This window comes from Oenanthe melanoleuca, chromosome 2, assembly GCF_029582105.1.
Source record: "Oenanthe melanoleuca isolate GR-GAL-2019-014 chromosome 2, OMel1.0, whole genome shotgun sequence".
Classification (NCBI taxonomy): domain Eukaryota; kingdom Metazoa; phylum Chordata; class Aves; order Passeriformes; family Muscicapidae; genus Oenanthe; species Oenanthe melanoleuca.
The window spans coordinates 95,109,145-95,126,046 of NC_079335.1; the positions used below are offsets into that span (position 1 = coordinate 95,109,145).

The following is a 16,902-nucleotide window of genomic DNA, read 5'->3' on the forward strand; positions in this document are numbered from 1 at the left end:
CTCCAGCGTGTACCATGGAACCAAGCAAAAGTGAATTAAAATATGAAACAAATATTCAAAGTTCATGCAAGTGTAATCAGAACTAAGCCTTAATGTGGTTCTAGGGAACACACTGTGAACACACATAGGTCCAATGCTGCTGGGCATTGAGAACAGGTAAGGCTGGACAGAGTATTAGCTGCTCTTTCCCCCAAAGTCCTGCAGAACAGCCCATCTAGCACTGTCCACCTTTCCTCACACAACAAATTATTCTTCCTCTGTTAGAAAGAGCTCAGTAGCTTGATACCTGATAATTAGATATCTATCCATGCTGCCTCTGCCACACTTATAGGTGCATCTACAGATACTTCCACTTTCTTGAGTTAATTTGCATCTACACTACCTTAATATTGATACCCACATGGCAGTGTATCAAGTGCTTACTGAAAACCTCCTAATTTTATGATCATTTGGATATCATCAGCCTTGCATAGCAGCAGAAGACACACAGGATCTCCCCCAAGCCCAAGTGCAGCTCAGGAAGCTTCTAAGCTTTTCTCTCCTAAGAACACTGAATTCTTATGGCACCAAACTATGCTTGGTAGACAAAGAGCACAGCTGTGTATTTTCCACCAGCTTCTGTGGCAGAGGAACTGACCCACAAAATAACCCCTTTTTTCCATCTAGTTTTTCAGCAGTAATCTTCATATGTTACCAGCAACTCATTAGAACCTTTGAACATGTTACTGTCTTGAGGAAAGCATGAAAGACGTCAGACTACAAAAACAGATGCTGCTTTCCTCCAGGGTTCATCCAGCACCAAGACCTTCTGACAACAGTGTAGGAGAGGAACTTCAGTTGGATAAAAAGAATATGCACTGAGATACCTGTATAAGAAGGGATGCTAGTCATCAGGAAAACCCCATGCCTACTGTCTCAGACCACCTCTTATCTTGCCCTGATATTGGATGCCCTGCTTTGCTCTTCATGCAGAGCTGTAATTTCTTCTTCATTTCCTGAATACTGACATGTAAGAAGTCTCCCAGCTGGTGTTTGGTGTCCTCTCCTTGGCTCACAATTGATTTCTAAAACTGTGAGCCTTGTAGACTTATTACAATAACTTTTTTCTGGAATTTTCATGCTCTAGTAAGGACCATACAAGATGTACATTGGCTTAGTGCTTGAAATGAAATGAGAAAATTGATAATAATATAATTTTAAAATGGCATCAATTCTTTCCCCTTCTGAAGTCCATCTGGCATCAAACTTATGAAACCACAACCACTTGACCAAACTTCAGTCTAAGACGCCAAATGTAAGAGGAATGACATTTTAGGGCTGAAAGAAGGACATGCAAGGAGAGGCATGCCATGACACAGCTGGGCACTGGAGGAACTAGCCATGGAGGATGACAGTGGAGAGGATGGCTGAAATGCAGCAAGCACATTCACCATAACAAGAGGTGGCTCTGGTGAGGCCTGGGAGGTGGCATGGAGAACAGATCACTCACCACAGCCTGCTCTGCTGGCTCAGCAGGGACACCCTCCTTTTCCACAGCAGCAGCAGCAGCAGGGGCTTCCTCAACCTTAGGTTCCCCAGGTGGAGTTTCTTCAGCCTCAGCCTTTGTTATTGATTTTTAAGTAGATAGTGGAAAAATTATTGAGGAGCATATGATGTTGGGGAGGAAGAGGGAGAAAGGGAACTGTGCCTGGTACAGTGTTGCTTCAGGCTCAGTCTTGCCAGGCTTTGTCCCCAGTAAAAGACAGCATGTAAAGGGCATTTTCATCATCAATGTTCTCTATGTAAAATGAGCCAGTCCTACATGCCTCCCTTACAAGGAGAGGAAGCATAGCTTCCTGAGTACAGTGAGAGGTAATGGAAGCAGGGGGAAAGCACTCAGTTTGCTCAAAAATGCTCCAGAAACTGCTGTCAAGGCCAGAAATTGAAACTGGCACCCATGTGTATCAAGCCTGGTCTTCAAACACAAGATTTAAAAATTACCTCCTCCTCCCTGGTTCTGTCCTCAGACAATATAGTGCCTCCTCCAGTAAGGGTAAGAAACAATGAACAGAGAGTGAGACTCAAACAGTTTTTATATGCACAAACAATGACTGATTGGATTCTAGCAATGAATTCTAGCAATCATCCCTGGTTCCTTAATCACATACAAGGCACCCATTTATGAACCTACTATTGGGATTTCCATCCTTTTAAATTCTGGCCTCAGCTTGTTTTCCAACAAGAGGACCAGCCCTGCAAGATGTTCAGTCTTGTGGCAAAATAGCTCACAGCAGAAGTGCAATCTCCAATGGACATATTACTCTGCAAATATATGCACATAACAAGGGGAGATTTCCAAGCTGTACCCAGCATATTCCATTTATAAAGATGGCTGACTCAACCAGATAGAATAACCCCAACAGATTAATTTGCCATGAACAAATTGCTCAGCATAATATGAAGCTCAAAAGCAATTGCTTTGCAGTTACAGGCTGCTAGCTAGAATGTGGTATCTCCTGTGATGAAGAGACAGCTTCTATGAAATTCTTTAAGATGCTAAGACTTTCTCCTCCTGATATTTTTCAGGAAAAAACCTCCCATGGCCTCCAATTCTTTGCATATATTCCTTAAGCAGGCTGATGTTTAATGAGTTACAGAGAAATCCGCCTATGCAAGAGCTTCAGGATTTGGCACAGCATTAAGGAGCATTCACTCCTTGTATATTATACCATACTGTGCAAAAATTTCTCTGTGCAGTGTATTAATGACAGCTCTAGAGAATTTCATAAGAACAAATAGGACTGAAATGAGAAAAACAAAGCAGATTTATCCTAGGTAAGATGAGTAATGAGTTTCCTGATGTTTAATGCTGGAAGATTCTTTCAGACTTAAAATAACAAGTAACATAAAGCAGACTGCACTGATGTGTTTGTTTCAAGCCACTCGTTAAAAAGCATACTTCAGAGAAGTTTCAGATCACATTGCAGCTACATGTTAAAATACTCTCACAATATCCAGTAACCATCAAGAGCACAAACACCACATGAAATAACATTAAATATCATCCTGCTGCTATTAAGTAACTATAGCACTCACCTAGCAATGCTGTTACTCTCATCCTTGCTCCAGACTAAGCAATATAAGAGGAGCTAAGAAACAGCCCAGGTGTGATCACATCCAAGAAAATTGTGCCTTCCTTATAAGTAGACTGTGCCTACTATTATTATGGTTGGTGGTGAGTAGATAAAAGCAAAGCAATTTTGGAGAGATGTAACAGCCATCATGTACAATCAGGTCCTTGCTCTACACTGGACCATAGTACTCATTCTAGTAATTTCTTACAAGCAATAAATGAGCAAACTGTTTGACTACACCTTTATAAAATAAACATACCTTACAATATTCTGCTTTTCTTTTATTTTGCTCTGTGCTGTCCTTGTAAAAGTTTGTTTCAGTGAGTATGGATTTACAACTACAATGATATCACCCACCAGCTCTTCCAAATGGAAGAATTGCATAAGGTGGTGTAATTTAAAGGATAGGAAAAAAAAAAAAAAAAAGTGAAGATATCTTTGCACAAAGGAAAAATTGTACACTTTTTGATGAGACATTTTAAAAGGAACCAAAAGCCACCACTTACCACAGGCTCTTCCACATTCTCATTTGATTGTACTGTAAATGCAGAGATATCCTAGACAGAGAAATGAAAAACAACAATGTAAACATATGAGACAGGATATTTGCAGGTGTCCATCAAAGACCTGATTTTTTAATGGTTTATTCAGGTGAAGACACTAAGTACATTTACATAGACTAAAATGGCAAATATAACTCAATGAAAATTATTTTAATGTTTATTTAGATTATCTGAGTACTATTAATATTAAAACCATTTATTTTTTCAATTTTTTATTCAATGTTTCTAAATCAAGATTTTTCACCTCACTAAAGGTACTGAATACACGTGATTCACACCCTTCATTAAATACATGTCATTCACAAGGACTTTGTTCAAGGTGCAGTGCACTTCTAAGTTGTGGAACTCTGAATCCCTTTTGCAGATTACACATGGCTGTGCCTGGAGAGTGTGCTCTAAGCTACTTGCTTCTTGATCATGGGCTTTTATATGAATAATAACTACAGTAACTACAAATACAAAATTTTACCTGCACTAAGAAAGTAGAAAAGTGGAGATGTTTCCCAACATCTTACTCATTCAGAAACAATTAATTTGCAAAGTATTGCTGGGCCAAATTATTTTCCTACCACAGGAGAGACAGAAAATACATATTTTCTTCAGATAAACATTTTGACTCAATTATTAGAGCCTTGTGCTTTGCCCCTTCCATCTGGATCCTTTACTACACTAAATGTCCTGGAGCAGAATGGTTAATCAATGGAAGACTCATTTCCATTCTTGTATAAGCTGAGCCTTTTGGGTACTTTTAAAATTTGGTGCAGAGGGTGTGCTGTGGTTGAGCCAGTGTCTAAGAGAATGCTGGAAAATAATGAGGCCCCAGGTTATCCACCTGAAATTTGGGATCTTGACACAGCCCTGGAATCTGAAAGCATAAACATGGTGTCTTTTATGCTGTATCTCTGTGATGCATGCTACAGACTCACCATCAGCACCACAGCAGATAAATAATTTAGGTTAAACTTTGAGAATGAAATATATTTTAACTGAAAATGGACATGAAAAAAAAGAGATAAAACTCACCACATATTTAAACATAGAGTTACTGAAAAGAGGTGAAACCAAAAATGTGCTTGACAGGATTTTGGGATTGTGAGAAAAATAATCCACAAAAGAGCACAACAAAAAAAATTAGACCAGCCATTTTAGGAGGAAAAAGCTGTCCCACTAAGGTAGTCAGATATTTTTGCTATTTGAGTCAGTCAGGCCAAGAGTCCTAAGGGTATTAGAATCTTTCTAGTAACAAAGAAGAATTCCTGACAACAGACAATGTTTGGATTTGAGACAGTGTGATGTTGCTATGCAGCTTGTCTGTAGAACAGATTTTCTGAATTTGTATAGCCAGTTCTAATGCCTTCCTAATAGCACAGAAAAAAATGATCTCAAAACCTGTTTATTTCTTACCTGTGCAAATCCATTAAATGCTATGGTGGATGCCTAAGTAGAAGTGAAGATCAGAACAAATTATCATTTGTTTACTAAATCCGAACATGAGTAAAAACATTTTTATTTGCAAAATAAAAATGTAGGCCAGACATAAAAAAAAAAAGGAAAAAAAATAGAAAAAAGAAAGAGAGAGAGAAAAAAAATGAAGGGTAAGGCAGCAAGAAATGTTACAACAGTGCTATTTGATAACAGACATTGCAGGCTTAAAGAAAATGACAAAAAGAAAAACAAGAGTCCTTTAAATCTTTTTAAAAAGCAATAACTAAAAAAAGACCAGGTGCACTTAAAGATCTACGGATAAAACACAAAAGCTGCCAGACACAATGTGTCTTCACAGTTCAATGCTTCATTCACCATTTTGAAATGTATGTTTTTCAGCCTGCTTGAAGGGCTGAAGGGCACCACACCATGAAGAGTTGCATGGCAATTTTTCAAAAAAAGAATAGCATGGACTTAGGAAGGGCAGTAGGAAACACACAAATGGAATGTTTTTAAACAACAAGCTTATGCATGGCCTAAGGAACTCTTTGTCTAGACTAGGCTACACACTGGGGTAGGTACCTCTTCTTTATCAGCCTCAATTTCCTGGTACAACAATCCATATCTCCGGTTAGCAATTTCATCTTCAGATAAATCTGAGTTGTTGGTCTCATTGTCTTTAGGACTAGTTGAACTCTCGGTGCTAGCATTTCTGGAATTTCCCATTTGGAACAGAGACAAGGGCCTAGCTATCTCCTTGCTCGGTCCAGGATTGCTAATGCCTGCTGGCTCCCCAGGCAAACCTTGTTTTACTGGTGTCTCCTGAATTATGTGGCTTGTGCTTGCACCTACTTCCCCCCAGCTGTTATCAGGAGCTCCTAGGTCCTCTGTAGACCATTTATTAGTAATGCCTAACCAAACATTTTCCATGTTACCTTCGTCTGAGTTTTGCTGCTTGGGGAAAAAGGGCCAATTATCCAGTCCATTGGCTTGGCTCTCTGACAGACTAGAAAAACCCCAGGAATCATTAGTAACTGTTGGATCCCAGTTTGCCAGCCAGGGCTCTGTTTCCAAGGCTTCAGGAACACCACTGCAAGTCACTTCAGTGACTGCTGTTGCTGTCCTATCTGCCACTTGGTCATTTGCATTATCTAGGCAAGGATTATCACAGCTTGTGCTAGCAGCATCATCTGCCTCAGGCAGCAATGCCCACTGTTTTTCAGCAGCAGCTTGACCTTCAGTACCAGCACTACCATTTGGGAGGTGGCTGATGCTATTATCTTCAGTTCCTTTGCCAGACTCTTCTGCACTGAATAATTCAGCATCACACAGATCACTTCCAGTATCTGAAGGGTACTTTCCTGTGTGGTCAGTTATCTCTAGGTCAACATGTGCCCTCGTGGTTATACACTCCATGGATGTACTCTGTCCAGTACTGTCAGTTTGGTCTAAGGCCTCCTCAAATTTATTTTCATGGTCCTCATCACAGATACCAAGGACTCTCTCAGGTTCAGCACCAGCACTTTCTACAGTCTCACAGTTGTACACCACTATTTTGTCCCCACTTTCTAGCCCTGTGCTCAACGATGGTATTTCTCCATCTGTCTCCTCAATGACACTGATCTGTTTGAATTCTTCTTCTGTAGAGTTTTCTAGGTTAGCAACACTAGCTCTCCCAGTTTCCCCATAATTACCTTCAAAGTCATGTAAATTTTCTACCTCTGTGCTGACTAAAATTTCAAGATCTGATTTTGCCAAACCCTTATGAAATTCTGCCTCACTGTTTACTTTGGTTTCACAGCCTTGCTCTTCCAGCTCCTCTGTACCTTCTACCTCCTTGTAGTTAGCTCCAGTCTCTACCTTTTCACTTGGCTCGACACCTGCCCACTCGTCTTCCTCACGCTCTTCCTCTGCCTTTTGCACATCACATGGGAGGGGTTCATCCAACAAGCTATCAGTTCCCAGGATGGGTGTCTCAGAACTGGTTACGTTCTCTAAAGGCTGATTGGTCACCACATCTTCCCACACGACATTTTTGGCATCCAACTGGTCCTCCAGTGAAGTCCTCTGGTTTTCGCTCAGAGAAGCTGACCCTGGTGCAGCATCCTCCTGCTCACCTACTGCAGGCCAAACACTAGCAGGCAGAGTACCCGTGGATTCGCTCGAGCTTTGCTCTGCCCTGGGGAAAAGCAAAGAACTGCCTGCAGGAATCTCCTGGCTGATACTGGGTGTGCTAACATCTAGGCCCCAGTTGAGTGAACCTAGATCAGTTTGAGATCTGTTAGTGTCTTCTGATGACCCACTGTTTGGGGTTTCCTCCATGATCAGGTTACACAGGGAAAGACTTTTTGAAGAATCAGGCTTTAAGCAGACAGAAAAGCAAAGAAAAAACACAAGATGAAAAAGATAAAGGCGGACTTGATGAGAAAACACAAAATTTAAATTTTACAAGAGCAATTTTAATCTAAAGAATGAAGTGACTACATTAAGCAATTTTAGGAAAAGCTATGTGATTTGCAACGTCTGAAGGCAATAAATTATAATGCAAAAGAACAGCAGTGATACACAAAACCAGAAAACTATGTATTACACCACAGTGATTAAAGCAGTCTCTAGATGGTGGCGATTTTGGGGGGAGGTTTGCTTACCGGCTGCACCAATTCGCTGCTGGTCTGCATAGAACGAAATCATACACATAAAACACAGAAAAGAAGAATATGATGTACTTTGATACAGCAGCAGTTCATTAATTAGTAATTCTCTAACCAGCTGCAGTTAACAAATGATGGTGGGGAAGGAGCAGTGGGTCCTTTCCTGCCACTCCACCCAGGACTAATTCCAGGCCTGTGAGTTTTAAACCTCTGAATTACATTATAAAAGAAGTTCTTCATGTATGTTGAGTATTGATTACCTCTCACTTTCCCCTGTGGGTAACCGACATTTTTATTTCAAACGTTTAGCTATGAGGTACACTGGCATTTTTAAAAAATAGAGCAAAGATGAAAGCAATTGTAATACATAATACACACATAACATTAAAAAGCTATAAATAAAACCATGCAAAAAGAAGACATTGATAAAGCTATCTAATCTAAGTTTAGAGCAATACATTCTCAACATTTGTGGGTAATTGCACATGGTCTAGATATTTGCAGCCTTGAAATTTTGGCTAGCCTGCATATATGACTGTTTTTATCAAGCTTTATTTAACCTCACTCAATATAAGGAGATAAGCATTTATTATATATCACATGTGGAATGTGTTCACAAAACTGTGCTGTGAATCTGAATACATGACAAGTATTCAGAGATTTCTGTTCTGGCTGAAGTTACAAAAGGTTAAACATGAACACACCGGGCTCCACGTCAAGTCAACCCAGCTAACTCCATTACATACAGTCAAAAGAAAGCTCACAAAAATTGGTTGTTTTCTTCCTGCAAATAATTTTATCTGATTTGGCACCAGGAGGAAAAAGGAAGGAGTAGCAGTTTCTTTTGTGAGTAACTCCAGTTGACTGTATTGTCCACAAAGACAAACTAAATTCTGTCTTTACTCCTAGTTTTAAGAAAATGGCTGTCCATTGGGTTAATGGACACCTTCAGGTATTTAAAATAAGTGACTTATATCCATTATTACCTTCTAATAGCTGTAGTTTGGATATTAAAAGCAACACACTTAGCTGCAGTGAGTGTGAATCTTTTAGCCTAGATTTCTGACAACATTTAGGTTTTGTAGGCTAATCAACACAAATTATTTTTTGTTGTTAGTTTCAAAAGATACCCAGTGGCTTCATATACTTGAAAGAGTTTTTCACAGTCTGTGAATTTTTTATCTCGGCTTTTGGTAAACTAATTGTAAATCTGAGTTTATGTTGTTACAAAATCAGAGGCACAGGAATACTACTGTGTATGGCAGGCTTACCGTCCATAGATCCCATGGCAATGTCTGGAAAAAGTTGTGGAAAAAAGAGCTTGTCAGAAAAACACCATTCTTGTACTGTATGTCTAACATGCTACACACCAATGTCCATGAAATAAGAAGAGTGAACTTATTTATATACATGCTTATAGTACATACATATGTTATATATTAGCACATGTGTGTGTGTGTCTGTTTCTGCATAATACTTTTGTTTGTAAAGTATAATGCATTGTGGTACTTCCCACTTCAAAGTAGTTGTTGTTCTCCAGAAAACTCACATTACTGTGTGCATGAGCAATGGTCAGATTCTGAGCTGGTGACTGAGTAACCTTCAATAGGTATACAAGCCTCTGCAAGTGTCAGCTTTAAAAAGCTAACCAAGTTGGGGTTTTCCAGCCAGTTAAAAATGACACAGCTATCCACTGAGAACAAGTGGGCTTCCTCACAACACTGACACTAGAAAGTAAAATGGCATACTATTTGGGAAAGGAAATAAGAAAGTTGACCAATATTTTCTTTTTCTTGTCTAGTCTGTTAATTAATGCTGGTGACCTCTCAACAGAAGAGCTAAACAGACAAATGAAAGAAAAACTGCAGACTTCATGCCAAACATTTATAGCCCACCACATGAGACAACTCTGCTGGTTCATATCAAAAGAGAAGAGAACCAGACAGATTTAGAAAGGTCCCTTCTAATGCAGCCATAGAAACAGAAAAGCAATTGAAGAACGACAGACCAGGGCTCACATACAGGTTGGATCACCCTGGCAGAGCAGTGGAGGGAGGTAATTAATTAAATTAAACAACAGACAAGTCATGCCAGGCCTTCCAAGACATCATGCACAGATGACTACTCCTGTCCTCACTACTTCAGCTGTTTGTTGAATGGAAAATATCCATGACTGAGGCAAAAGCCATACACATATGGAAACACCATTTAGAGCTCTCTTCCTAATCTCCCTGCAAGCACAGGGCTCTGCAGCCACAGGTTTCATTCTCTCCATACTGCCATAGTAATGACCCTGTCAACTCCAGTGAGACCAAGACCCAGACTGCAGGGCTGTTTTCCCTTCTAAAATGAGGGTGTTCTGACTCATCCACATGCTCTTGTAGATGTGGACCATCCCCTCTCATACGCCTTCATTCTGCAGAAAAGTGAAAGGAGTGCGTAAAGGTGCTCAGTGAATGCCTCCTGTGCCCCTAAATGAAAAGTTACAATGTACTTTTCTATACAAAATTGTATGCTGTATTTCATAGTATAGTTAAATATAAAACAACTTCTTTTCACTAAGTAATAAACTTTTCTAAAATCTGTACAATATGATATCAGAACAAATGTGCTCTGTTGTAAAAGTTAAGTATCTTTTATTTAATGATTCCACTACTCTAATCTAAGCATTATTACAAAACAAGCTGAAAGAATAGTTAGCAAAGTCACACTTAGTGTTTTCTGTCACTGCTGAGTGCTATGGAATGTCATTTGCCTTCCCCTTATTTTTCTCTGTTTAGAGGAAGAAAAAACATAACAAGTAAAATGCACAAAGCTTCTGCTAGAATGGAACACTTCTCGTAGAAATCTCAATGAGAAAATTCAGCTAACACTCATAGTGCTGACAGTGCATCACTTTTCTGACAGCACATATCCTGTCAGAGATCACTACAGATTTCATTACATAACTAGGGCTTCACACTGAATAAGAAATTAATTAACTGAGGAAGAGATCAGCAGGGAATCAGGACCATCTCAGCCTTAAAACTTGTCTTCCCACTCCTTTCCCAGTGCTGCATTTCTGAACAGCTGATTAGTGTCTCACAAAACAAGCCAGATTTATGATAGGTCTTGCTAACAATGTATTAACCTTGCTTCTTTGTGTATGAGACAGTGATGCAAACTTTAAAACAGCATGTCATGTAGGATAAACCAATGAATATCAGCCACTTAATATATGAGCATTTTCTTTTTTTTTTTTTTTTTTTTTTACTTTCAATATTTTTTTCCATATTGCTGCAAAAAATGACCATTCCAAATATTACTACTGAATGCAGACTTTTATGTTGTGATAACACAATATTTTACAAGAAAGCACCCTATTCCATACTCCAATTTTCCTTGAGGTTAGGTCTAAAGTAGATTAATAGTAAAACCACTTGGATCATACCACTGCTTGGTACAGAAACTCCATCACAGTAAAGCAACTGCATGCTGACTCCATGAGATCTAGGTCTCCTAAGGCATCTTTCCAGACATGAAGAATCAAACTCAGAAAAGACATCAGAAAAACAAGCACTGGAGAATAATAATGTTTACACTAAGAGTTATTCTGAAGATGGAAAATAACAGCATGCTAAAGTCAAGGCCAAGGTACCAGCAACCATTCTCATCAGCTGACATCTCATGTTACCACCTAACAATTCCCTCTCCTTCCAGTACATCCTCACTTACAGGGTTCCTGAGGGGGAAGATAGAAGGCTGACTTGTGCTTCCCAGGAAGATGAAGTTTTTCAGACACTTCTTATCAATACATGAGCAAATCCTTTTCTACCAAACCCAGTACATTGCATTCATATGTTTTGCCTTTGTCAAGGCAGAGATACCTGAGACATGGGTGAATGACTAACTCCTGTTGATACAGCTTCTGGCTTGAAAGGGTCGAAGTCCAAATCCAGTAATGATTCCTCTTTCTTAGCTTGAGGTACTTCATTCTGTTAGAAAAGAAATATATTCTTAAAAAACTTATCTTTTTAAAGCTGCCCTGGGCAGTAAAATATTTAAATAATCAAGAAAAAAAACCAAACCACCCTACAGATTTACTAGTTGTAAAGGGGAGCTTTAAAGCTCTACCAGAAGGGGAGGAAGCTCTGAAGACTTTCCTGAGCTTTAGTATAAGTTTTACTTTTATGAGATTCATTCTAATGATGTCTTTGGTTTCTCTGTAGTACAGCTTTGCCTTTTCAGGCTAAACAGTCACAGCCCTTTCAAAGAAGTGTTGAGTGTACACACCTGATGGTGAATGCCCTTTTAGAATGCTTTGAGACAGACATCAAAGTTAAAAACTATATAAACAGCACCTGGTGTCCATACATTCTAATAAGTTAATCTCTACCCAAATACAAGCATTAGTAAAGAGCCAATACAGAAGGATCTAAATGCATTTGAATTAAGTTTTAATTCTGAACATGTGAACCAATTTACAATTAATGCTGTCTTTAGCTCTGAACTTGAGGAAAAATCAGATAGTAAGGCACTGGAACAGGTTGCCCAGAGTAGCCATGGATGTTCCATCCCTAAAAGAGTTCAAAGCCAGGCTGGATGGGGCTTTAAGCAACCCGGTCTAGTGAAAGCTGTCCCTGTCCATGGAAGGGGGGATGGAACTAGATGGTCTTGCTTGCCTAGAATATTTACAGTTAATGATAATTAAATCTCAGCTACAGCTTCACACTAATTAGTATTTCATATTGAAGCACACTAATTGTTTCTTCAGGTTATTTTACAGCAGAAAAGACCTGTAGCCCATTGAACATATGGATGTGTATATATTTTTATAGTGACCTCAGAGGCCTTGGCTACCCTACCTAAAACGCTCTACCATGTAATCCAGTTTAATAAGAATAGAGTCATAAAATGGTTTTGGTTGAAAGAGACCTTAAAGATCATCTATTTGTGCTGAATCAGTGCACAAATACTCAACAGCATCAAGCAGAAAGAAGATGTCTTTCAGCATCTTGCACTAATGCAGCGAATGCATCAGTACTGCTTGGTAGAGAAGGAGGAACAACAACAATTACAGGATATTTGTGTTTCAAGAAACAAAAGTGTTTGACCTGTTTGCAATCCTCTCCAAAACATTGTATTAAAACAGCAAAGCTCTACTTATCAGTCTGTTGGTTTTGTGCCTGTGCATAAGCAGTGTCTGGGACACCCGTGGTGGTCCCTTGGGAAGTCCTGTGCCATTGGCAGGCTCTGCATTCATAGCTTTCTCCACACTGCCCAGCAAGGGCTTTGGGAGTACAGCAGGAACCATAAACACCAAGAGGAATAAGCCCATATTTCCTGTGGCTTTCCTGCTGTATATTTTCCTTAACTGGTTCACACACATAAGGATACCAAACCTATACATCACATTATTTGGGTATGTCTGTACATACCCAGAGATGTTAGATACAATAAGGATGCTTTAGTGATGGGAGTGGTTTTTGTGGAGGAAGAAGTATAGATGATTGATGAGAAGATGGCAAGGGAATGGCTTAGGATATTCCCTGGTCAAGGACTGTGGAAGAGAGAAGGACATAAATCACTCACTAAAGGGAGATCCATTTTCCTTGAGAGATGTGAAAAAGATTTCAGTTCTCAGAAGCATGCCCACTTTTATTATGCCATTCCATTTCTATGCCAATCTCTCACAGAAAGGTTATAAGGACTCTGAAAATGTGACTTACACTAATTTAAAGCCTTGTTCCAGTGTCATCTCTTAATGGAAAAGCAAACCAGTTCCATTTCTGCTGCCCTGGACGGGCTGATATATGCATGTTAGTTGGATACAGTATTTAATGCAGGGGGCCATATGTAGCACAGGTTACATCAACTCTTACCTGTGATTTCAAGGCTCATGCTCCTGGAGTAACTAATTCCTACGAAGTCAGGGTACAGTGATGTAAGACCTGCCATCTCCCCTCAGAAAGAGTGGCTACCAGCAGCTGCATACTGGGAGTGGCCTTTAATTCTTTAATTGCATGGAGATTTAGCTAGAAGTAAGTCTTTTCCATATAGATCTCCATACACAGCAATGCCTGTTTCCCCCTACCACGAGGAAACAAAGCATCACATGTTCAAATAGTATGAAATACATTTTTTATTGCTGTGCCTTCGTTGTCCCCTGTTGTCAGAGGAATTAGAACAAAACCAATGATTCAAATGAAAATAGAAATTCCTAAACATTCTGCATAAGCTTCAGATCTAGATACTTCTCTCCAGTCTATCAGATGCAGATTTCAGATTTGTAATTATCATGAAAGAAAGGGTCCATTATTGAAAAAACCCTGTAACTATGTAAAAGCTGAATAGCTAAATACAAATTCTACACAATTCTGGCTTTTCTGTTTATTATATGCAACTTTTAAAAAATCGTAATAATAAGATAAAATGAATTTTGATCCCTTCTCTGCTGTGCAGTTAATGTTTCTATGATCAAAGCTAAGTGAATGAATCATCTAGCTGAAGCAGTCTTTTATATCTGTAAAAAAGGCCAAGTTTCATTTTTGAAAAATCCCTCAAAAGAAAGAATGAATACTTTTAATGATTTTTGATGAAGGAAACAGAAGTAGTGAAGGATCTCTGTAAAGTTTCACTTGAGATGCTTAGGATTAAAAGAAAGCATCTTAGATCAACTCTCAGCTAGTAATGCAACCAATGCATTTAAATTTCAAACGTGACTGTATCATGGTATTTTCAGCCAGACCTCTCAGGAAACTGCTCTTTTTTCAATATGTTAGCAGTTACCCTTTTGAGTGATTGTGTGTAACCTATTCAAAGGCAAAACACCATATGTGCAACTCTTTCAAGATAACAGAAAGTGGTAATTGTGCCTCTGCCTTGTACCTGTGCCCTCCTCCTCCCTCCCCATGAAGATCAGCCCCAGGGGCACTACCTTGGAGAACCTAGGTGATTACATGGTTGTATGTTTACACAATTCACTGAAGCTTACCTGTGATGGGGTTGTCACATTGATTTCTGGGACAAAGTTGTCTTCAAATAAGTTAATGATGTTCTCCTGTTGCAACTCCTTCGTGGGTGTGAGTTTAGGTAGGGGTGGCACTGGTGGACCTTTCCTCAGCTAGGCAGACAGCAAAAAATGTCACAGATTAGCTCAGGGATAAAAGAAAATCTTTAAGCTAGGCCTAAACAAATTGTCTTAGGTTTTTACTTTGGCTGTTTCAACCTAAATAAGTCATGGGAATGAGCCATGTGTTGAAAGGAGCTGTTTAGCTGTTCACCACCAAATGCTTTGAAATAAACACCATTGAAACAACCCTATGTTTCAAAGTCATTAAAACCCAAGGTTTCAGATTTGATACAGAAGCAACTCTTGGTTGTTTTTTATTCTGCTGTGATGGGCACACAGTGCAAGACACCAGCTCTTCTATGCAGCCCATAGCTGGAAGGGTGATACTGCACAGAAATAATGCCTTTGCAGCTTCTAAGGTTCTTGAGCTCATTTGTGTTTAGCTTTAGGATTTTGTCCAGCTGTTGCTAGCCTTAGAGTGTACTTACTGCTAAGACCATATCATCTCTGGGAACTGCAGCACTTCAAAAGTGCTTAGTTTACCATATTCCTCCTGCTCTCCAGAGATTCACATAACTATGACAAACTAATTCCTTGGAATAACACCAAATAGTATTGGACAATTTTTAAATCTATCAAAAACCCAAGAAAATAAATCCACAAAAAAATCCACAGATGTTACAGTGACACTGGTATTGGCACCAATGGGGTTGAGTCCTACCAGGTGAATACTCAGACAGTGAGTTGTCACATCTTGGGAGACCAGAGAAAATATGCATGCTCACTTGATACAAGATTGATTTTCTTCTGATATGTAGACAGCACAGAAACTATCTATCTAACAGCAATCAGCACAGAATCTATCCCAATTCCAAAAACATCCATAACATCAACATAAGTCCTTGATATGCACATGAAGTATCATATATAGCTCGTGCTACACATGGAACTCATGAATGAAACCAATTCTTATTTTACTGATACTGATACGAATAGAAATTACTCCACTGATTACAACAGTGTCAAACTTCCCAATCAGTGTTTTAAACAACTAATAAGACTTTCATTATCAGTACTTAGCAGAGGAGTATTTTAGCTAGCTCTGTTTTTCATTGTTTTAGAGATTGGTCAGACCAGTGATACTCACTGGCTAATTTTTCTCAGGGTAAGAATAAATCTGAAGATGAATGAAGAGCAGAAATATATAATGTACAAAAACTCACAAGGAGGTTTCAGAAACAGGCTTTTCAAACCATCACTGCTGGTATATGGGTCCTTAGAGACAATGCAACTTTTTAAGATTGCTTTGCTTTATTACCACAGGTCCCACCAATTCACCAGGCACCTAAAATTTTCTTCATTCCCCTAATACAAAAACCATTTTCTATTCATGTTGTGACACAGGGATGAAGAACTGATGAACAGATTGCAAGGGAACCAGTGCCCTCCCTGCCACCACTCAGTCACTCAGCCTAGATGCAAAATCCACCACGTACATCAACTCAGCAATCTTTCACTGCACAGCAGAGCAGGTCAGGTCCCTCTGCTGGTGTCTCCTTACCTGTGTGGGTGACTTAGGTCGGGCTGGTGCTGGAGATGCTGGTGCCAGCATGTGATTGGGACTGGCAGTAGGGCTAGGTAGGGGAGAGGCCTCCTCTGGTGGTGATGGTGTTTTTGCAAAGCGCAGTGGACCTGAATCACTAGACAGAAGCAAAGGAATGGCAAGGACATTTATCTTGCTGACTTATTACCTTGAAAATCTGATGCAACGCTTGAGCTGCATCCCTGATGTAATGTCAGTGACCACAAAAGAGAGCACACACTGGAGATGAACTAAGCCATTATATAGTGACTAAAACCAAAAGTGAAATTAAAAACAATCAAAATTCAGTGTCAAAGGAAGTTTTAATTTTGAATAATCTTGATTTTTGGAACATTTGTTTACCTGATCATTGCAACTTGAAGAAAACAGAGTACCTGCATTTTTTCAGACTCTGTACTTGAAATACCATTTCACTTATAAATTTATAACTATTATAAAATGTGAAATGGATTTTACCTGTCTTAATTTCACACACTTCTTGGAACAAAAGACTAAA

General features: G+C 39.3%; 1 protein-coding gene across 3 annotated transcripts in view; it reads right to left on the reverse strand.

Moving 5' to 3' along the window:
- The window catches only part of AMPH (amphiphysin), a 118,692-nt gene that overhangs the window by 16,612 nt on the left and 85,178 nt on the right, over positions 1–16,902 (reverse strand). Inside the window, exons 10-18 of one of the 3 annotated variants that reach the window (XM_056485540.1) lie at positions 16,365–16,503; positions 14,726–14,854; positions 11,619–11,726; positions 9,024–9,047; positions 7,750–7,773; positions 6,962–7,462; positions 5,081–5,113; positions 3,620–3,670; positions 1,490–1,600 (exon numbers count right to left, since the gene is read on the reverse strand). In XM_056485540.1, coding sequence (XP_056341515.1) covers positions 1,490–1,600; positions 3,620–3,670; positions 5,081–5,113; positions 6,962–7,462; positions 7,750–7,773; positions 9,024–9,047; positions 11,619–11,726; positions 14,726–14,854; positions 16,365–16,503 — 1,120 coding nt within the window. The remainder of the gene's footprint in view (positions 1–1,489; positions 1,601–3,619; positions 3,671–5,080; positions 5,114–6,961; positions 7,463–7,749; positions 7,774–9,023; positions 9,048–11,618; positions 11,727–14,725; positions 14,855–16,364; positions 16,504–16,902) is intronic. The other 2 variants (XM_056485537.1, XM_056485539.1) reach the window with 2 other exon arrangements.